Source organism: Tamandua tetradactyla, chromosome 2, assembly GCF_023851605.1.
Source record: "Tamandua tetradactyla isolate mTamTet1 chromosome 2, mTamTet1.pri, whole genome shotgun sequence".
Taxonomy (NCBI): Eukaryota; Metazoa; Chordata; class Mammalia; order Pilosa; family Myrmecophagidae; genus Tamandua; species Tamandua tetradactyla.
Window position 1 is genome coordinate 118438962 of NC_135328.1, and position 24136 is coordinate 118463097.

The 24136-nt window shown below is 33.3% G+C and overlaps 2 protein-coding genes and 1 non-coding gene across 12 annotated transcripts in view; all 3 read right to left on the reverse strand.

Annotated features, from left to right (window-relative positions):
- Positions 1-205: 205 nt before the first annotated feature.
- The window catches only part of LOC143673735 (cytosolic carboxypeptidase 1-like), a 295645-nt gene continuing 271714 nt past the window's right edge, over positions 206-24136 (reverse strand). Inside the window, exons 3-5 of one of the 2 annotated variants that reach the window (XR_013170574.1) lie at positions 3056-3163; positions 2596-2749; positions 206-1574 (exon numbers count right to left, since the gene is read on the reverse strand). Coding sequence is in view for 1 of the 2 variants with exons in the window: in XM_077148623.1 (XP_077004738.1) it covers positions 3067-3163 (97 nt within the window). In the remaining variant the exon portion in view is untranslated. Of the gene's footprint in view, positions 1575-2485; positions 2750-3055; positions 3164-24136 lie in introns of those variants that run through there. The other variant, XM_077148623.1, reaches the window with a different exon arrangement.
- LOC143673734 (cytosolic carboxypeptidase 1-like) overlaps positions 6370-24136 on the reverse strand; it is a 108327-nt gene continuing 90560 nt past the window's right edge. For 8 of the 9 annotated variants that reach the window (XR_013170573.1, XR_013170569.1, XR_013170566.1 and 5 more), the window contains 3 exons: positions 19918-20031; positions 19632-19833; positions 18994-19160 (listed from right to left, as the gene is read on the reverse strand). Coding sequence is in view for 1 of the 9 variants with exons in the window: in XM_077148621.1 (XP_077004736.1) it covers positions 6420-6509; positions 19686-19833; positions 19918-20007 (328 nt within the window). In the remaining 8 variants the exon portion in view is untranslated. Of the gene's footprint in view, positions 6510-18993; positions 19161-19631; positions 19834-19917; positions 20032-24136 lie in introns of those variants that run through there. The other variant, XM_077148621.1, reaches the window with a different exon arrangement.
- On the reverse strand, positions 15190-15305 carry LOC143675126 (U5 spliceosomal RNA). Its single transcript, XR_013171370.1, has one exon. It is a non-coding gene; the product is annotated as a U5 spliceosomal RNA (small nuclear RNA).

Sequence of the window (24136 nt, forward strand, 5' to 3'; positions counted from 1 at the left end):
TTCATACCCTACCTCACAGGGAGCCGGGAGAAAGGTCTCCTCCACTTCCTGCAAACCCTGTGGCACCTCACTCCTTCCTCCCTCCCCTGGGGCCCTTCAGAGAAGGTGAGGCCTCCTTCAGGTTGAGCCCGCCTCCCCCTCCTCCAGGGTCCCTCCCTCAATCCTCCGCCCCTCCTTCCCAAGTATAGATATAAAGGTGCCCAAATCACACACATCCTTTAACAAGCAGCAAAACATATATTTACATATATTTAATTGTGGTAAGCTTTTTGATTTATAGGTTAAAATGGTCAAGATACAGAAAAAGTAATTCTGAACTCTGGGATTTTGCTCCAACTTTATAAACTTTATAAAATTTATTCATGTTCATATTTACCAGTCTGATTACACAATAATCATCTGTTACACTAACATTCTATAATCTTGGTTGAACTAATTATGATGCAAAACTGCTATATGCAGCCTATCTTCTGCGAAAGACGAGAATGGGAAAAGTACGCATTCTTATAGAAATTCAAATACATTTTCATTTAGTCATATGTACTAAATAGTAAAGACACTGGGCAAAAATTTAAGCAAACAGTCAGAAAGCGGTATCAGAAGCATAAGCAGAGTTCTAATTTTCAATATGGTTCTGAATTACAACTTGACATAAGACCTCATTTTGTTCTACCAACAGAAATACTAACAAAAAGAAATTATTCTATTTTTCAGAAATTCAATAATTTCCTAAAATATGAAAAATATTCATTCTACTTCTAATGAATAAATAAGATATGGTATTCTCATCTTTGGAGATGCTCATGGCAGCCAGACTAAATCTCATCTTTCAGAAGCACTCCAAAGACCATGGAATTGCTAGAAACAAATGAACAATACTAACTATAGTCAGTATACTCCTCCATTTAAAAAGTAATTATCTGTCAGCATTTCCAGTCTAAAGAATTTCTTCTGTCAGAAACAATATCTCCTAATATCAGGAAGAGGTGAGGAGATGGCCCTAACATTCCAAGTTAGTGGAAAGAGATCCCAGAAGATTCTAAACACTGAGACAACCTAAGATTCATGCCATCAACAAGTAAAAAAAGAGGAAAACGAGATTAAAAATCTTTCTCAGATCTTGACACTGTGATTTCTCTAGAACAATACAAGAAAGACACAAAGACATATGATCATATTCTCCTAAATAAGTATGAAATTTCTCAAAATGTCATACTATAAAACATACTTCCATTTAAAATTTACCTTACATGTATTTCCCACCCAAATCTTCTTTATTTCAAAAAATCATTACATTTGTGTTCCAAATTAACCTGCGCACTATTATTTCAACAAGTTTATACAGGACAGCCACAATAATTTATAATATTTCTATAACTATTGCTTAACTTACTTTCCATTGATGACACCATCTGGATTTAGCATAGGGACAATTTTAAAAATACAGGATTCTCGTAAGCTCTGAGCAGTAGGGTTATTACTCATGAGATATGCCAGTGTTCCTTTCATAACCCAACTTGCATTAGTTTCTCCAGGATGCACTCGAGCAGATAAGAAAACATAAGGGCGATTTCCTGAAGTACACATAAAATTTCAAATTAAAGTGAACAGCTACTAAAAGTTTGTATGATATTTTACTCTGGGGCTTTAGAAATGTTTCTACTCAGTTCTGAACTCTGACATAAATTCTCCATAGAACTCACCTGTACCTATTATACATAAGCACTGCGCTAAGCCTTATGGAGGGAACCAACATGAAACCAACATAAACCACATTCTAAAGGAGTTACAATATGAACATAAGACTATAAATAGGTCAAATTTGAGTGATTACATAATTCATTAGTTATTTCATAAAATTAGGTTTTCTAAAGAACAAGTAGTTGGGGAAGTTTTAAATGTAAAATTATTTTTCATAAAGTCATGGGGAAAAGAAGCGAAATAAAATCTTATGCCTGTCATACAGCCACTGTAATAATCACAGTGAAAAAAGTATATCTGTTCAGAGATTAACAAAGAAAAATATTTTTCACTACACATTTAGATATGAAAGTTCCCAAAATAAACACTTAGCTTATCCTCTTCTATTTTCATACATATTAAGTTCTTTCTTTCTTTGAAAATGCTTTACCTTCTTATCAAAATTAGAATATGTTCTTATTTTTACTACCATGGGTAATTTGAGGTAATTTTAAAAATAAAAATGATGGGGTAAAACAATAGCCCTTCAGTGACAGCTCTGAAAGCACTTAATAGATATCTAGTTGTTTTATTTATAAATAAAATCTGCTAATTTTCAAATTGATGGCATTATTAAATAAACTCAAAACTATTTGTTGTATTACACTTTGAATATGATTTCTAAGGATAAGAGCCACAGAATATTCGTATCAAAAGGGCCCTTAGGGATCACCTCATGCAGCTCCCTCAATGAGGAAATTGAGGCCCAGAGAAAGGTAAACCCTGTAGCCAGACAGTCACAGGACCAAACCCAGAACCCAAGTTTCCCAATGCTTAGTGCATTGCAACTTATATAAGAAGCAAAGAAAAATACATGAGAATGACTGGTATTTTGAGTGAAGAAGACAGACTTACTGAATTGACAGATATGTTCATAATAATTAGACTCTGGCATTGCTGTAATAGTCACCAAGGGGCAGCTGTTTCCAGACAGGGTTTCACATAACACAGCTTTTCGAAAATAGATTTGCTGAGGATTGTGGGCCGTTTCCAATTTTTGAAGATGCATCTTGATAAAAATTTAAAAGCAAAGTATACAATCATTTAAAACCTCCCTATGATATACAGAAAATAACGTATCCAGATCTCCACATAACTGAAGGAGTGGACAACATTCCTAATCTCTTATTTGAAACCCTCAGGGCCAGATGTGCTTGAAATATAAGTATTTGGGGAAACAATGCATATACCAGTAATTTCTGCAATACCACCAGCAGGGTGAGTGGCAGCACTGCATAACAGAGATATTATTAATTTTGCAGCAAAACATATAAGGTGACACCCTAAGTAGAATCAATATTATAAGTAAGCTCACCCCAGTTCAGCTCAGGCTTTGCTGTCAAAGAAGTTATGAAAAAGCTTTTGGTTTTCAAAGCCTTTTGGATTTTGGAACTGTGAAAAACTGCAGACCTGCATCAGCAATCTAAAATTTGAAGAATGCAAATTATGTAGGACAAATTTTAACAACTTCTTTTCTTGATTTCAAGATTAATACAGGTTCATTGAAAAATGTCTGGAAAACACAGAAAGTACAAAGAAAAAATTTAAAACATGCATATGTGTATCACTTAGATTATTACTTACAAATGTAATGCAAATGAACAAAACTGTGATTATATGACTTTCATAATCTGCTTTTATCACTTAACACTTTATACACACACATATTCATAACATGAACAATATACCTTAAAAAACAATGGAGGTTTTTTCTTAGAAAACCCAACTTTTAATAGTTTTATTACAGTTATAACAAAAATAAATTGTCCAATCACTTATTTTGAGATATTTAGTTGGCTTCCAAACTTTTCCCTATATCCATTCACATTTACTAAAGTAGTCACTATTTGTCAGAAATTGTGCTAGGTGTTGGGGATATATCAATGAATAAATGGATTATAATCTAATGTGCTTTAAGCTGGCAAGAAAGACAGAAAGAGACAATATATGATTACCATTACAAAGGAAAAATACAGAGTGCTATAGAGCATGTAATACAGAAAGGGGAGGCTTGTTTAATCTGGGAAGCTAGGAAAAGCCTTTCAGAGAACTTAAGTTGAAATCTGAAGGATGAGTGCTGCAAGCAGAAGGAAAAGTACATAGGAAGACCATGACTAAGAAAGAACAGGGGGCATTTCAAATAACTGAAAGACTTCATCACAGCTAGATCAGAAAGTACAGGGGTGAGAAGTAGAGAATTTGATACAGGATGAGAGACCTGGTAGATCAGTCTTTCCCAAAGCATGGTAAACATACTACTGGTAACTGAGATAACTAAGTGGTGTTCAGACCATCGTTTTAAAAATGTAGTTAGGTATGTATTACTGAGAATCAGAAAAAAAAAATCTAGCACATTAAGCCTTTAATTCCATGGATATTAATTTAGGATGTGAATTTTAAAGAATGAGTTATTAACATCTATGTGAAGATAAATATTAAGTAAATACTAGTTCAAAAGGTACCTAGAGAATTGTGAAAATAGTGGGGAAATGACTGAATGAATAAAAATTTTAGACTTGTTGCAAATGGTGAGAGAAACCATTAAAGTTTTAAGAAGGGGATTTACATAATTAGATTTGCTGTAAAAGATCCCTCTGGTTCCAATATGGAAAAAAGAATGATGAAGAGGAAAGGGAGGAAAAGGGAAGGAATCCTAGGACACAAATTAGAAAGGGGGTGGCAGGAGTCCAGGTAGGTAACAATGCCCAGTATAGTGAGACTAAGAAGAAGTAGGAGATAACAAAATAAATTTAAAAAGTAAAATCTGTAAAGAACAATTACATATACCCATGTGTAGAGAGTTGAACCATGTCCTCCAAGAATATATGTTGAAGTCTTAACCCCCCAGCACCTGTGAACTGACCTCATTTGGAAATAGGATCTTTTCAAACATAATCAAGTTGAGGTCCTATCGATTAGGGTGGGCCCTAATCCAATATGACCAGTGTCCTCATAAAAAGACAAAGATAGTGACATATGGAAGACAGCATGTGAAAATAGAAGGAAAGACTGGAATGATGTACTACAAGTCAAAGAACACCAAAGATTCCCAAGAACCAGTAAAAGGTAGGAAGCAACCAGGAAGGGTCCTTCCCTAGAGCCTTTCAGAGGGAGCAGAGCCCTGCCAAAACCTTGATTTCAGACTTCCATTTTCCCAAACAGTGAAAGGACAAATTTCTGCTGTGTTAAACCACTGAATGTGGGATAATTTGGTATGGCAGCCCTAGGAAACTGATATGCCATGCAAATAAGAACTTTGAAAAGATATTTTTATATACATTCATCATTTTTTTCCTAGGATAAATTACCCCAAAACAGAACTACTAAGTCAATAAGCATACATTCTGATGCTATGTCATTCAGCACAGAAAGATACCTGAACACTACACTTTCATTTTAGGTTGTAACCTTCATTAAAACACCCATTTAGTGTCTCAGCCTTGTTAACTCTTCTGCTCTATGCACTACGTTTTTCTTTCATTTCCTCCTCTCTAATAATTTGGAAGGTTGTTTCTAATCACAGTAGTTCTCCAACTTCTTTCCTGGCAATTTGATAATACATTCATGATTCTTAACCATTTGGATAGTGTTCTAGTTTGCTAGCTGCTGGAATGCAACACACCAGAGACGGATTGGCTTTTAATAAAAGGGGATTTATTTTGTTGGTTCTTCAGAGGAAAGGCAGCTAACCTTCCACTGAGGCTCTTTTCTTACGTGGAAGGCACAGGATGGTCTCTGCTGGTCTTCTCTCCAGGCCCCTGGGTTCCAACAACTTTCCCCGGGGTGACTTCTCCAAAGGCCTGGGCTGAGCTGCAAGTGCTGTGATGAGGAATGCTGAGCTGCTAGCCTGTGCTACATTGCGTTCTCTCATTTAAGCACAAGCCAATTAAGTTAAACGTCACTCATTGCAGCAGACACGCCTCCTAGCCGACTGCGGATGTAATTAGCAACAGATGAGATTCACCTACCATTGGCTCATGTCCACAGCAACAGAACTAGGTGCTTTCACCTGGCCAAGTTGACAACTGAATCTAACTACCACAGATAGTTAAGTCATTGTGCTTGAGAATTCATCTACCACAGCTGGTCATTTAATTACTTGAATAAACTAACAGTTGTTTAGTTTTGTTTTATACTGCTAAGTCAAAAAATCTCAATCAAAATAGCCACAGAATGAATTTCATATCCCATATTCTAAGGAGTCTGGATGCAGGAATCTATGATGAATCCATTAGAAGAAAGAAATTTCCTACAGAAAAACTCAAATTTTACCTACATTTTTCTGTTAACACTGCCCATAAGATTCAATGTTTTGGTTACAGATGCAGAAATCTCACACAGTGAAAAGTCATAAAATACGGAATCTTAGAGAATTATCTATTTCTACACAAAGATGGAAAGTAAAAATCATGTCATATTTCCTCAATTTTTTTTCTAGTAAGTAAACATAGGGACCACATTCTCATTCTTTTCCTTTATGTTTTCAACAAATATTATATGATTTTCTAAAATCTTTATAATACATGAATCTTTTTTATTTATTCATATTTTAATTAAAAGCAATTATTTTAATTAAAACATCCAATATAAACATGTCACAATAATGGTCATAAAACAATCTCATCTGTAAAGGTGAATATGTATATGGATAGTGATAAGCAAAGTAGCAAACATCATCTTTATGTGGAAAACTGGCAGTGAATGTAATTGTACAGTAGGATTTTCCCTTTTGCCCACCAGCAGCAACTGAACTTCTTGAAAAGTGATTTCTGTAGAAAAACATAAAACATACTTATTTCATCTACAAAATATATATATGATTTTCCTGCCACTATATTCAATAGACTTTGAGGAGAAAAATCTATAAATAAAACTAAAATTTTTAATTTAAATATCCCATAAAAAATAGACTAGGTAGTAATATAGCAGTTAATTGCTATTAGCCAACATTAGTTTTCACTTCTGCATTTGTAATTAAATGGAGATAATACTCTACACACTAATAAAATATTAGAGCCCCTTTCTCTGACACCCATATCTATATCACTGGATCGAGGCAATGATCATCAATGGCTGCTGCAATCATTAGAGGAAAGGCTGACGGACACCTACACAATAACACCTACATCCACTGACTGCTCTTAATTTTACAAATACACAAATAACCAGAGATGATGGGCCTCCTGATCTGAGACAATAAGAACTCACAGTGCCTCCTATAAAGTATTCTTTCCAAAAATCAAGCCTCAAGATGATCAAGCTTCTAGATCTAACACCAGTTTACAGGCAACAGGAGCAAGGGAAGAACGTGTTCACACCACACTTCACAAACTCCAAATAGGAGAAATTCTGCATGACAAATGACCCAACTTCTTCAACAAATATATAGGAAAGCAAAAAAGAGAGAAAAAGGGGAAGCTGATAAATTAAGGGAGACTTAAAAGACCTATCAACCCAAACAGAATACAATGTGTGAACCTTAACTGGACTGATCAGAGAAAAGCAACTATTAAACAACATTTATGAGATAACGGGAAGTTTGAACATGATTGGATATTTCATCATATTAAGGAATTTTCTTAGGGGTGATAATGGCATTGTGGTTAGATTTTCATAAAAAGCTTTGTCTTTTAGAGATATATACTTATATATTTACAGATAAAATATTTCAGAAAGTTGCTTAAAAAATTCAGTGTTGAAAAACAGGCGAAAGTACAGCTAAAACAAAACTGATAGCGTGTTGACAATAGTTGAAATTATGTGATGAATACAAGGGGTCTCATCCTACTTTCTGCCTTTGCAAATGTTTGATAATTTCCATAGTAAAAACGTTACAACTATATGTTAGTTTCAAGACTTTGAATATCACTGACATAATGACATAAAGAGGCTTTGTTCATCAAATTAATTTCTAAAATTCCAAATCACCTTGTATTAGCTAAGCCACAAACTGAAGAAAATCCAAGATCTATAAGGTGCTAAGGACTAAGGAAAATTCAAAATAAGGCCAAGAAGTAGTCCCTGTCATTTTCCCCTAAAAGTATATCGACTCAGAGATTAATCTGTATGACCACATTACAACTATATGATTATTTAGAACACATATTATTTCATATATTGGTAGAAGGTATTTTTACTCCCAATTTAAAGATGAGAAAAACAAGAACCAGAAGATATAGCTGACATGAAAAGTTAAGAAACCAGACAAAGACAAGATTATATCTCTTACTATTTGGATTTCAAGCTTTAGGAAAACAAACAGGAAAGAGTCTGTTACATAGAAAGTGGTTAATGTTTATTGACTAGAACTGAATTCCAATTTCACATATGAAGTAACCAAAAGAAAAAACCAAAAACTAAACAAACAAAACCCTCGCCATCACCCCTTACCATAGAATAGAACAACAATCTGTCATGTTGTTGTTATTCAATCTGCAGTGTGAAAAAGAGAAGCATTCAATGATTGATGACTTTTATTGCATAAAGGTAGAGAAACATGGAAGAAAATTATATATTTTTAAAAAACTGTGTCACCCTTCAATAGTCTAAATAATTCTGCTGAAATCTAGCCAAACATTATTCAAATAATCACTGCTTCACTTCAACTTTAATTATCTAACTTAACTTGTATGGTCAGTTTGTTCAAACCCCATAATTACACAGAATCTTGAATAGGGCATGAGATCTTGTTGGTTTATACAGGTTAGTGTGATGCTCTGATTTAAGTCCTTGAAATATCTTTATAGCAACCGACAGGCCAGCGCTTGCCCGACCAGATGACCGGGCACCACCACCTGGCCAAGTTGACACACATGAACCTAATCATGACACATGGTAATCACAAAGAAAATAAATGAAAATTATATTCAGAAAGAAATGATAAGGAAATCAAGATGGTACGAAAAAGAAAAACAAATAAATATGGAAGCAGGCACTAATGGAAGAACTGAGAATCAAGAAAGTAAGACTTACAGAGACAGAAGAGCAAAATGGCAGAAGACAGTCAAGCGTTATCAGGAGATATTTTAAATGCAAATGGATTGAACTCCAATCAAAAGCAGAGAATGGAAGAACAGATTAAAAAGCATGACCCAACCATGTGCTATTTACAATAAAGCCACATAAAATTAAAAAATATAAGTAAGTTGAAAGTGAAAGGATGGAAAAAATATATACCACATAAGTAGTTAGAAAAGCAGAGCAGGGGCAGCTATACTAATAAAAGATAAAAAAGATTTCAACTCAAAAAACTGTTACAAAGATAAACAAGGTATCAATGTATTGATAAAGGGGTCAATTCAACAACGAAGACATAACAATTATAAAAGTATATGCACCTAACAGCAGAGCCATAAAATATATGAAGCAAATATTGACAGAACTGAAGGGAAAAACAGATGGTTCTACATCTATCAATACTGCTTTAACATGGATAGAATATCGGGAGAGAAGATCAGTAAGGAAATAGAAGACTTGAATGATACTCTAAAACAGGCATATAACAACATATACAGATACTCCAAAACAGGCATATAATAACATTTGGTTTTATTGATTCTTCTCATTTTTTTTTATTATTCTCTTCATTTATCTGCACTCTAATCTTCAGTACTTCCTTCTTTCTAATTGCCTTGGGTTTAGCTCTTTTTCTAGGTCCTCCATTTTGAGGTTAGGTGTCTGGTTTGAAATCTTTGTTTTTTGGAGTATATCATTTATACTGATAACATCCTTTCTCAGCAATGCCTTTGCTGCATCCCATAACTTTTGGCACGTTCTTGTTGTGTTTTCATTTGCCTCAATGTATTTCCCAATTTCCCTTGCTTTGACCCATGGTTGTTTAAGAGTATGTTGCTAATTTCTGTATATTTGTGGATTTTCCATTTTCCCCTGTTATTGATTTTGGCTTCATTCCATTATGGTCAGAGAAGATACATTACTTGGTTCCAATATTTTTTTAATTTATTGAAATATGTTTTATGACTTTACTTTTGGTGTATCCTGGAGAATGATCCATGTGAATTCTGTTGCTATCTGCTGAAGTATTCTATATATGTTGTTATACACCAGTGTAGAGTATCATTCAAGTCTTCTATTTCCTTACTGATCTTCTCTCTAGTCTCCACTAAAACAAACAGAGGCTTTGAAGAAATGGCTGATTATCTAGGGTCGTGGCAAGGAAAGTGTAAAATGAGCCTTTACAATCCTGCTGTACCAAAAAACAAGGCTGTCCTTAAAGAATAATGGGAATGTGTCAAAAGGACATACAAGCCATCTTGCAAGGGATCCCAGCGGGCAAAGTTTAGGCAACATGAACACTAAAATAAAAAAATGATAGTAACAAATTATGACCCATTAAGCAAAATAGAAAATTAGGTATCTCTACTGAAATAAACAAGTAGAAAGTCTGATGAGGAACAAGATATTTATATATCTCAAAGTGCCTACACATAAAATAATTACTAGTTACAAAGACAAAAATGTAATAATATGTGGAAAATACTGAAAGACACCAATTTAATCAAGTGATCAATGATTATCATCAGTAATGGGGTAAAATAAAATCCTCTGTCACCAGGACACAATGTCACTTTTGCGTTATGCCTGCCAAAGATGCATAACTTTGATCATGAGAAACGTGAGACAACTCCAAATTGAAGACCATAAAGAAAACAGAAGAAAGTTCATTTTCATAAGTGACACAATCATAAATGTTGAAGACTGCAAAACTGTTCCTGATTAAAATAGTTTAGATACTTGACAACTAAATGTAACATGAGGTTTTGCTATAAAAATATACTCTTGAGGAAACAGGTGAAATTTGAATGGGATTCTGTGCTGTTCTGAAACACTTATGTACCCCCCAAAAAGCCATGTTCTTTTAATCTAACCTTGGGGGTGCAGGCATGTTGTGGAAGGGACCCTTTGATTAGATTAATTCCATGAAGATGTGACCCTTGCCATTCAAGGTGGGTCTTAATTAGTTTACTGGAGTCCTTGAAAGAGCTCATGGAGAGAGAGAGTGAGAAAGCAAGAGAGAGTAAGAAAGGGAGAGCACAAGAGAGACAGAGGGCTAGAGCTCAAAGCCAGCTCAGAGAGTAGAGTGATGAAACCAAGTGACAGGCATTTGGAGAGGTCTGGACACAGACAAAAGATCAGAGAGGAAGCCACTGGAACCAGGAACTGAAAGCAACCAGGAGCAAAGGGCGAACAGACAGTGCCATGTCTTTCCATGTGACAAGGAAACACCAGACATGGTTGGCCTTTCTTGAGTGAAGGTATCCTCTTGCTGATACCTTAATCAGAACATTTTCACAGCCTTAGAACTGTAAATTTGCAGCCTAATAAATCCCCTCTCTAAAAGTCAATCCATTTCTGGTATTTTGGCAGCTTTAGCAAATCAAAACAGGGTTTTAGGATTAGATGGGATTCTTGTATAAATGATAATTCCTGACTTGGGTATTTGTACTGTTGGTATATAGAAGATTGACATTGTTTATAAAAAATATATACAAAAGTATTCCAGGGTGATGGGGATCATTTCAGGGATATAATCTTAAGTGGTTAATTGGTTGTGGGGCACTGTTTTATATTACTTGCAAGTCTTTGGTAACTTTGAATTATTTTTTAATTTTTAATTTCCTGCCATCTGGAAATCAGAAAAAGTTTCTATTAACTCATGAGAAAACAGGAAAAGGAAAATAGAAATTGAGGAATTTCTGGACTAAAAAAAAAGGAAACACTAGACATTGGAATGTATGAGAAATATTTAATACAGTGGCCAGGTAGCCATAGTGTCAAACACCATTATCAATAAAAATTAAGAACTTAAAAAAAATTCAACTTTCCAACTCACAAAGCTAGAAAAAGAAAAATGAATAAAACCAAAACAAAACATGAGGTAAGAAATAAAGATAGAAGCAATTAATGAGACAAAGAACAGAAAAATATGAGCTAAATTTAAAAATCAAAATCTTGGTTCTTTTCATAAGAAACATGAAATAGACCAATCACCAGATAATTTAATCATGAAAACAGGGGAGAGAAGAGAAATAAATGGAAATGTTTATGGAATAGAAGGCTTTAGTTGGCAATACTTCCCAAATTGCTGAATACAGATTCAACATAATGCCACCTGGCCTAAATACAAACCACACAGGGAAACTCAAGGGATAGAGTAGATGAAACAACCTTGAAAAAAAAGAACAAATTTGGAGGACACACCCTTTCTGTGTTCAAAACTTACTACAAAGCTGTAAATAATCAAACAATGTACAGGCAATGTACAGAATAAGGAATAGATTCTCCTTATTATATAAGGAGAATCTAAAAATAAATCCTCATATTTATGGTCAACTTGATTTTCTACATTGTCACAATTCAACTGGAAAAGAACAGGCTTTTTAAGAAATGGTGCTGGGACAACTGGATGTCCACATGCAAAAGAATGAAGCTGGACCCCTTCTTCATAAAATATAAAAAATTAACTCAAAGTAGACCAAAGACCTAAATATAAGACTTAAAACTATAAAACTCTTAGAAGAAAATAGAAGAATAGATGTTTGTGAGATTGGGATAGGCAATGTCTTCTTCAACAGTACAACAAAAGCACAAGCAAAAAAGATAGGTATTTCAGCCTTCATCAAAATTAAAAATGTCTGTGCTTCAAAAGACACCATTCAAAAGGTAACCTACAGAATGGGAAAAAATTCTGCAAATTATATATCTGACAAGGAATTTTTATCTAGACCATAAAAAGGACTTCTTCAACAATATTTAAAAAGACAAAAAAAACCCTATTAAAAATGGGCAAAGAATCTGAATAGATTTTTCTCCAAAGAAGATATACAAATGGCCAATAAACACATAAAAAGATGCTCAACATCTGTATAAACAGTGCAACGTTTCTGTAAGTTTTAAATTATTTTAAAATAAAATATTTAGAAAAAGTCAATGACCATAAATTGAAGTGTACTGACATATAATTTGTACCTGTTCATTTTAGGTTCCCAATGGGCTCTTCTTCATAGTTCACCCACTGAAATCATCTCACTGATTTCACAAATATTTACTAAACATCTACTAAATGTCAAGGAAAGATACAACGGTGAACAAAAGAGAGCATCACTGGCCTCACGGAAGTTTCAAATCAGTGGTGGGTGTAGGTTTGGCAGGAAAGACACGAATAGGCCTTACACAGAAATGATATACTATTATAAGGAGTTCCACAAAGGAAAAAATAAAATAAAAGGAGCATTATTCAGCATCTAGGAAGTTCAGGGAAACTTCCTAGTAAGAGATAGCTTAGTATAAGTCTGTGGTATGGAATTAACTAACAGGGAACACTATAGAATAGACCCCAAATTTCTCATCTGTTGCTACAAATGTTCAATTTGTGTAAGAAGGTTGTTAAAATCCTCATTTCAGTGGGAGACTGAGGAGGGTGTTGGGATTGGGGCGCATGACTGCCATCTAGTGGTAATTTGAACAAATCCCTTTCAAGTAACAAGGTGGGAGGGGGGGCAACGGATTGCAACAAATTTAGAACTATTATATAATGACAAAAATTTTCAAACTCAGCATTCCAAAGGTAGCATTCTCTTTGCAATTAAAAACATAATATAAATATAGTAAACTGTTTAAGATCATTTGATTGTGAGAAAACTAAACATTTAAGAGTCACCTAAAAAATACCTATGAAAAGCACAGCTTGAAAAAAACAGAAATTATCATTCTACCCATGCCCTTGGGTTTGTCGATGAACAAAACTTCTACCAGGTACATTCGCTAAAAGCGAAGATTTAAAACACTACCCAAAGAAGCATGCCCTATTTTAAAAAATAGGCAATAAACTACTCTCTTAATATTTATTTGATGATTTCAAAAGTATATGACGGTTAAATAAATTCTTCCAGATGAAGTTTCCACTGCAAATGTATTTTCTTTAGATATTAGCATCATCCCTGAAATGAACTCAAATTTAACTTGATGACAATATTAACTAGTTAAAATTTCATTAAAGTGTTGAGTTCTAGTTTACTAAAATATTGGTCTCTTCTTTCTTCTGTTGATATTAAAAAATATTAGGTTTGTTTTATGTTACATTAACCTTAACATACCATTGATAGACTTAGATTGAAAAAAAAACTCAGACAAATTCCTGTCAGAATCTGGGAGGAATTTCAAAGTAAATGAAGTACGACTGAAAAGAATCCAATGCAGACTATGCCTCATGATACAAGGTCTTTCTGAAAAAAAAATACAAGATGAAGTTTCATAATCTTTCCTGCACCACCGAGAGACACAAAGCATATTCCAACCAAAAGACTAAATGAGTAAAAATGGAACCATCTTTCTCTTTTGTACAGATACTGATATGTGAGTATCAGGGAACCACATTCTTCATTCTTCTCGCATTCTTCACTTTCTACCATTCACTGAGCAACTTTATGAGAAACGTCACTTTCACTAACTCAAAAAACTAAGCTGGGTGTGATTATATCAAAACATTTTAATGACAAAAAAGATGCTCAGAGATCTTGTCTGGCTCCAGAATCCATACTAGTCAACTATCCAGTGTTTTCAAACACTGATCCATGGAATGATTATAAAATGAGTTTTAAAAACCATTTGAAAGTGAAGCGGAGGAGAGGCCAGTAAGTGAAGTACCTTTCATTTAATGTTGTATGCTTTAAGTTTTATATATTTTTAAATATATTGTGTGTTTCTATATTTTGGATTCCGCAAAAACAACAAAAGTATAACACTACTCCCTGAAATCCCTTCAATAATGACAAATAAAGGAAACAATAAAGAAGCACACAAATAGAAAGTATTACAAAAACAAAGCAACAGATATGTATCTATTATGAAAATAATTTTAAGTAGGGTAAAGAACCATTATCAAAAGACAAAAGGGTAAGGTGGGCCACAGTGGTCCAGCAGGAAGAGTTCTCACCTGCCATGCTGGAGACCTGGGTTCAATTTCCAGTGCCTGCCCATCAAAAAACAAAATACAACCTCTATTTACAATAAATAGTAGGCAATGATATACCAGGGAAATTCAAACTAAAAGAACAGAGGTTCACATTATTATTATAAAAACAGAATTCAGCTCTTAAGAGCTAGTCTGATATACCAAAGAGAAAAAGAAACAGAATTCAGAGCAAAAGATTCTGCATGGGATAAATGTAATTATTTTATATTCTTAAAGGGTACAAACAAAAGGAATATGGAAAAGTGACAAACTGTGTGCTAAATAACACTGCAAATGGGAAAATAGTTTTTTAAATGATGATCTGTCAGAAACACCAAACTAAAAAACTGCTAAATTACTTTTTTTTCATAGTGAAAACCTTAGCTTTATTAAAGAGTTGCTAAATGGAACAACTGATTTTCACAGCCCAAAACTTTTAAGTCAGGCCTTAATACCTTATTTTCAACAGTCATAACAGCCTTATTGATTTAAGGCCTCAAAAAATTTGTTCAAAACTCAGACTTGTTTCTCTCCACAGAAATCTTTAGTAAAAGGCAAAAGATTTATACGATCTGAAGAGAAACCCAAGTTAAATTACTTTTTAAGTCGTGAACAGATATAGAAGGCAAAAAATAAGTATACAAAAATCTGAATAATCCAATTCATATACTAATTTAACAAATGCATATTAATTATGTTGCCTTAAGAGAATACATATTTTCCAATATCTAAATCAAAACTGACCAGCTATTAAGCCCTAAAAATATTATTCTAAATGGGCATAAATATCACATCTGTGAAAAAAATGGAAAAAATACCCGAAATCAATGAGAAAACTTTTAACTAAAATAATTCAACAATTAAAAATATAACAAACACTTTGCAAAATAATGTTTTGGTCAAAAAGGATACCAACCTTACATACACTTAAAGACACAATCTAGATATAACAAGTAGATCTCAATATTAAAATTTAGGGGGACACAGCATTAAGTTTTAATCTAGAGGTAATTCAAAACTTAAATGCTTTGATCAAAAAACAAAAATAAATTAAATGAACTAGAAGTCAGAAGTGGGGGGGGAGGTATCAACCTGCAGGGAGGTAAAGGGAGAAATTAATATAAAAACAGCAATTACTCAAATCTTTAAAAAGGAAATCATCATGAATAATACTGAAAGTAAGGTTTTTTTAATTAAAAAAGCAAGTATCAAAAAAGGAACATATATTACAGATATCATAATCTCTGCTAATGAATATGAAAGTCTAAATCTCACTTGTATTTTTTTAATGTAAATATCAAGACTGCTTCAACAAGACGTAGAAAGCTAGACACACTGAGTCACAGAAAACCTTCAAAAAGTTTTTCAAGAAACTTCCCCTGCTCTCCTCTCCAAAAAGGGCACCAGAATCAGACAGTTATAGAGGTACATTCTTTCCAGACTTCACAAAAACATAAATGCTACTAAAACTGCTCAGAATACAGGTCGTGGGGGGGGGGGGGGGCAGTGGGGAATGAGGGGGATGAAAGCCTTCAAGTCTTCAAAGTTACCTGCTTCCTGAACTGGAGAAAGACAGCACTCCAAAAAGAAAACTGTCTATCTCACTTAGGACCATCAGTGTAAAACCTTTAAACAAATATCATCAAAAAATAGTTGTATATTAATAGATTACTTCCAAGTGGACTTATTCCTGAAATCTCAGTATGCTTGATATTAGGAACATTGTTAATGGCATAAAGGAAAATTTTACAATAAATTCTTAAGTAAAAAATGTAGTGTTGGGTGGGCCACCGTGGCTCAGCAGGTAGAGTAATTCTCCCCTGCCATGCTGGAGACCCAGGTTTGATTCTTGGTGTCTCCCCATGTCAAAAAATAAAAAAAAAGGAGTGTTACAAATTATTTTCTTGTACTGCAATGCCAAATAAGTAAAAGAGTAAAACTTAATTTTAAAATTACATGACTATGAATAAGTTTAAGAATGGATAACAAAATGTTAACAGTTGTTTCTATGCACAATCTCTTCTCTTTACTCGTACAGTTTCTTCTCTAAACCAAATTCCCCATACTAGAGACCCATTTTTTATAATCAGGAAAAGAAAATTTTATTTTACTCACTGATCAAGAAATTCACTTCTACAAATTTGTAAATAAATTACTTTAAATACACAAATATTTAGGAACAATGTTTATCTCAGCATGATTTAAAACAGAAATTACTTAGAAACAATTTAAACGTCCAGCAAAAAAAGACCTGGATAAATAAGTTACAGTACTTCCATTGGATGTCCATTAAAATTTTGCTTCAGAGGAATATTTAATAATCAGAAAGAATGCTTACAATACAACTAGTTAAAAATACAGAATATTAAACTATGTGAGTTATAAGCCTTCTCATAAAAAATAAAATGCATGAATAAAAAATACATAGATAATTACGTATATGTAAAAATAATACACTGCATTATAAAAAAGGCTACTAGGAAGCAATAAATGTTACAGTGATTATCCATGGATGATGCACTATTGATGGCTGGGAACAACTTTAACTTTGTCATCTCTTGAAAACTTCAGTATTTAGAAATTCCCCCTTAAAGAGCATCATCATATTCACGCTTTTAACAACTAAGAGCATTTATTACTGTATCAATTGAAACACTTGATACAGTATCTCATGGTTCAGTTGTTAAAAGCTTTCAATCTTCACAACAACAAATGACTGCAACTTCTGAAATTTGGTTAACTTGTCATACATAATAAATATGTTTGCCTTCAACCCCAGCACAATGGTTTTTTATAAGCTTTAAAAAAATGTCTTTGTTTTATAGAAAAATTTGTCAATATCAGATTAAATAGTTGAAACTTGATGTTTTAATTTTAAATTACTGATACTGGGCTTATATAAAAATATTATCTTCTGCTGTCATAATGTCTGACTTTAAAGCAGTCTGACAAAAACAACCCTTAATCTTGTATTTATTAAATTACTAAACACAGAAGACTCAAATGAAGTTACACTTAAGTTTTTGCTGGTCTAACATAAACTGTTTTTTTAACATCATGAGAAACACAGTAGAAGAAACCAAAGAAACAAAAAATGGGTGCTATGAAAAGGTCAATACAATTCACAAACTTGTAAGCAAGAGTGATAAAAAAACAAACAAACATACAATTACTAATATCAGGAATGAAACAGTAGATATCACTAGACACCTCAGACATCAAAAAGATAATACTACAAACACATACTCCACACACATTTGACAAGTTAAAAGGACCAATTTACCCAGAAGCACAAAACTACTATCACTTACCCAATATGAAACAGATGATATTAACAGTTCTATAACTATTAAAGAATTTGACTTTCTAATTTTAAAAACTCCTGAGAAAGAAATCTCGAGGCCCAGATGGTTTAAGTGGAGAATTCTACACTTAAGAAAGTAAGAGGAAAGATAATTTCCCAACTCATTTTAAGAGGTTATTATTACCATGATGTCAAAAACAGATATAGTACAAGAAAAGAAAACTAAAGACTAATATCTGTGCACATAAATGCAAAAATGAACATAAATAAAAAGGCAAAAATTCTTAACAGAATATTAGTGAATACAATTCAGCAATACATAAAAAGAATTAGATACCGTGACCAAGCCAGGTTTATTGCAGGGTTGAAAGGCTGGTTCAACATTTGAAAATTAATCAATAGAATACACCATATTAACAGGCTAAGGAAGAAAAATCACATGATCAGATTGATTCATGCAGAAAAAGCATTTGACAAAATTCAATACCTATTTATGCAAAAACTCTCAACAAACTAAGAATAGAAAGACGTTCTTCAACTAAATAAAAAAATGTACAGAAAACCTACAGCTAGCATCGTACTTCTATAGGAGTAGCATACTTCTATAAGGAGTAGCAGAAGGGGTATCTTTATTGTGATGGAAGAGTTCTGTATCTCGACGGCTGTGGTATGTACAAAAATCTATAAATGTGATGAAGATGAACTATATATTAATATATATACCAATATATACCAATGTCAGTATCCTGGTTTTGATAATGTACTACAGGTAAGATATAACTATTGCAGCAACCTTAAAGAGAACATAGGACCTTTCTATAACTTTATAACCTTCTATGAATCTATAATTATTTCAAAATAAAAAGTTAAAATATTTCTTTTGGAAAAATTTATGTTAAAAACTCAATTTTAAGCAGCATTCATAAAAAATCTTTAATTCTATGCATTCTGGAAAAATTCAGCCAAACCCATTAAATTTTCAAAGGACTTGCCTACACAACAGTTTATTGTTCTTTTCACCAATAAATCCAAGCTTAGGACATTTCAAATTTTGCATGACAAAAGTATACATTTTGAGAACTAGAGAAAAGAAGAACATTTCAAAAATTTTTAATATATTGCTAATATATTCTTTTTTAGTTTCTGTCTGTTCTAGTTTGCTAGCTGCCAGAATGCAACACACCAGAGACGGATTGGTTTTTAATAAAAGGGGATTTATTCTGTTGGTTCTTCAGAGGAAAGGCAGCCAACTTTCCACTGAGGTTCTTTCTTACGTGGAAGGCACAGGATGGTCTCTGCTGGCCTTCTCTCCAGGCCCCTGGGTTCCAACAACTTTCCCTGGGGTGACTTCTTTCTCCATCTCCAAAGGCCTGGGCTGAGCTGCAAGTGCTGAGATGAGGAATGCCGAGCTGCTACGCTGTGCTACATTGCATTCTCTCATTTAAGCACCAGCCAATTAAGTCAAACGTCACTCATTGCAGCAGACACGCCTCCTAGCCGACTGCAGATGTAATTAGCAACAGATGAGATTCACGTACCATTGGTTTCTGTCCGCAGCAACAGAACTAGGTATGCTCACCAGGCCTAGTTGACAACTGAATCTAACTAACACACTGTCCTATAGTTAAGATGCATGCATACCATCTAAATTGGGGAAGATTATCTTACCATAATTAAATTGGCTATTGGACTTTTCACAGTTAATGATGTTAAACCTGAAGCAACACCTGGCCGCATTCCACTGACTTCAAAGTAAAACCATGGATGATAATGATTGCTATTTATATCTGAGTTCAGAATAAGATCATCTTCATTTCTGAAAATAAAGAACAGAGAAATCTAATGAAAATTAGAAAAATGTCTGTATACATACAAAATGAGAAACTTTTAAATTACTTACTTTCTAATTTGAATTACTTTGTACAGATTTCCAGATCCAAATTTGGAGTTGAACTTCAAAATATTTCCTTCTTCTGGAATGGTGTAACCACATAAAATTTTTTAATAAAATACACTGCATTTAAATAAGAACAAAAAATCAATAAATAAAACTACACTACAGCTTAAAATTATACCATTATTGCCAAATACTCTCATCATTTTTTTTTAACCACAGAACTTAACCAACACAAACAACATACAAACTCTGGCTAACATTTAGTGACCAAAAATACATAAGATTATAAGTAGACGGTTGTCAGTTTACAGTGAATGTTAATCACAAATAAGATCTTTTACCTCATTAGATAAATGTCATTTCTAATATATTAAAAAAGACTAGACATTTAAAAATGCAAATGATCCATGTTAACAGCAATAATTTCAAAAACCTATGCAGCTGTGTTGAAAATATTATTTCAAACTTACAGATCTTCATTATCTATTATCTTATTTAACTAGCACCCTAATAGCACAGGCATTATCCTCATTTTACACATGCATTACTTTAGTAAATAAGTATTTACTGAGTGCCTACTAGGTACCAGACACTGTTCTAATGATTTGTCTTTTTAGTTTTCTGATTAATCACAACTATTCTTGCTTTTCTGCAGCTTTCATTCTAAAAGAGAGAAAACTAAGACTCCAAGATGCTAACTGATTTTGTTCAGTCTTTTTTGTTACAAATGACACTGATATGCCACACTCAGAGTTGAGTTTCTATTTTAGAACCTCTGCCTCATCTGAGAGAGAATCCTAAACTTTTGAAATAACTAAGAGATTTATAAATAAGATAGATACTTCTTTTCTTTTAAGACTTTTGGGAGATGGTCACAGACGTGGTGACCATTAGGACTGGGAGAGCTGACAACAATGACTACAGGTGTGATTCCTGCATCTATAAGTGTATGTGGAGCCAAAGAATAGGAACCCAAAAAGCAGCGAGTAATACTAGAGCAGACTCCCATGTATACGGCACCACTTCTTCAGTCTAAATATGTTGAAGGAGCAGCCTGGTTATTTACAAACAGACTTTGCTGCTACTTGCACTACAACTGGTAATTATATTAACTCATGTAAGGGTGTTTATGTGTTCGTGAAAAATGGGATAATGGATACAGTTTAATTTGAAAAAGATACATACTTCTATCTGAAGAACCTGCCTTTTAAAAAGCCTTTTATTTCTTCCAAATAAAATATTAAATTTCTTAAAATATTAGAATGCTGGGGAAGGAAGGAATCTACTGAGGGTTAATTTAATTTCTCATGGAGGGAGCCAAATAACTCTGAATAATGGTCACATTCAATATCTGTGATTTTTTGTTTATTTACTTATTACTTTAATCCTAGAATGTGATGATACTGGTGATAATTCTAGATTGTAAATGATACTAAACACTTTCCATCAGGAATCACAAGCAAATCCCTTAGAAGGTCAGGCAGGTAACTTAAATTCCTACTGCATAGCATGTGAGCAGTAAGCACTGAGAGGGAGTAGTGAGAACTATGGAGACATAGCAAGCACGTGCTCCTTCTAACAGGATGGTATTTGTTGTCCCAAAGCAATGAAGGTCGAAAAGTGTTGGAAAGCCAGGATTTCACACAGAAATCTCTATTCTCTTAAGTACAGCTAGTTTCTTTTTGTTGTTGTTGTTGTTGTTGTTAATTTCAATTTTTTTTAAAAAAAACAGGATCACTTGGTGACATCTGCCTGAAACCCAAGAAAAGCTGAAGTAAGTACAAATAAAAATTTGTGATATATTCAACTTATAGGCCATTACATTACGATTATGTATCTGCCAAAAGATGAAAACATAGTGAAGATAAACTAAGTAAAAGTTAAGCATAATTCTTGCCTTTTAAATACAATGCCTGAAATTTTACAGGAAAAAACACACCCACAAACAATAAAAGTAAGGGGGGAAAATCAGACTTATTTTGAGTTATCTAAATCATAAACTACTCGATCTATGATATCACTTTGATGTATTAGCCTCTCAATATCTTGGGCAATCTTTGTCCTGAAATCATAAGAGAAGTTACACCAAAATTCACTATTATAAATACCAACAAAGAGCTTTCTCCAAAATAAATTTTGGACAAAAAAGATGTAAATGATAAAAATTTTAAAAATAAAAACAATCATTCTTCTAACTATATATTCTGAGTTCAAAAATATTATCAATACATACCAAGTAACAAAAAAATCAATGTTTATCACAATCTGAGTTCCAGAAAATAACCATGTAAAATACAGCCATAAGTCAAACCCTAGCAAGACTTTAGCTAAAATGCAATTAACGAAACTGGGTTGGATGTTCTATAGAAAACCCCTTCTCTTCTGTGGAAGGAGAGAAAATGTGGGGTGGAAGGAAACACCTGTGACAAGGAACAAAGGACGAGACTCTGGACTCCCAGGATTCCCAGGTCCAACCCCACCACCGCCACTCCAAGTCCAACACAATGGAAGCCAACTGGGAAATTCCTGAAATCTCTGCCACCATCCTGGAAGCCCAAGCCACCTACAGAACCCTCTGCCTTCCCCATCAATATTTAAACCAAGACAGATAATCACCATGCATGCAGAACCAAACTGTAGCCAAAACAGAACAGATATGGATCATAAAGCCAGACACCTGGAACTCCAGAGAACACTGGCCACAAAAGACGCAGTACTGATGGAAAGGCTACTATAGTGTTAATACATTGCTACTTCCCACAGAACAACTTATGCTTAAAGAGAAAGCTGATCATATGAACTTATTTAAATTTCAAGTCTGTTTATTTCAGCTAAATATCAGTAATGCAGATTTCTTGAGAGAACAGAGTGAGAAAGTTTGCCTAAATGGTTAGAATAAAATCTCAAGAAAACTTTACACACTGGAAGTCCCCTTAACTTCAGGCAGATCTGAAACTAGTCTCCTACAAAATGATACTTCTTTCTGATTAAAAGAGTATTAACTGTAAGTGTAATATTAACAAAGCTGTGTATGACTATGATTGAAAGAGAAAGGCTGGAGTCATGTATGTCACCAGAAGGAAAGCTAGAGGGTAAAAACTGGGACTGTATAACTTAGTGAAACCTAGAATGGACAATGGTGATGGTTAATTGTATAATATTAGAAAACCAGAACCAATGTGCATCACTATTATGGGTATCAATAGTACACTGTTATGTGGGTAAAAATATAAGTAATGCAAATTAAGGTCTATAGTTGACAGTAACATTGTAATATTTTTGTACTAATTTTAACAAGGCATGATACCAAAGGTAAATGTCAATAATAGGGGTAATATAAGGGACATAGGATTTTTTTTTCTTCAGAAGAAATGAAAATGTTATCATATTAATTGTATGGTGAATGCATAATTATGTGATTATACCAAGAGCCACTGATTGTACATTTAGGATGGATCGTATGGTGTATGGATAAATCTGCTAAAAATTAATAAGGGATTGGGATAAGAGGTATAAGTTGTTTTGGGTTTACTTTTTTCTTTTTATTTCTTTTTCTTGGAGTGATAAAAATGTTCTAAAATTAATCATAGTGATGAATGCACAACCATGTAATGATATCATGAGCCCTTGACTGCATACTTTGGATGGTTTGTATGCTATGTGAATATATCTCAGTAAATTGCTTTAAAAAAGAGTATTAATTCTCAATTTAAAAATATAACTAACAACACCACAGTATAATGTGAAATTCAAAATAATTCAGATCTAATCTAATTTTAGAGTTAAAAATTATCAGGAAAATATTAAAAAGACATGATAGTTTAGAAAATGAAAACAGAATACTAAAAATTAGGAAAGTCCAATTCTAAACAAGTTATAGAGTTAAGCATAATTTAGTTCTAATTCTTATTCTGCAAAAACAACTCATTACTGGCAAAGCAATCAATAAAGAAAAAAAGCCTAGTAACAAAGGATCATGCTGTAAATTCTTGATTTAGTTCAGTGTCTTAACTTTAAAATGCCAGATTTTTTCCTAAAGAAACAAACTGTTTTAAAAAACTATCATTTATACCAAGAAATAAACCAATTCAGAATTTACATTACAAAAACCTTCAACAGTAAAACAGATGGCATTTATATACTCAAACATATCACACACAAAAAATTAAGTGTTCAAGTTTGGGTAAATAACTAAATACATCTGTTTATCAGAATAGGTTGA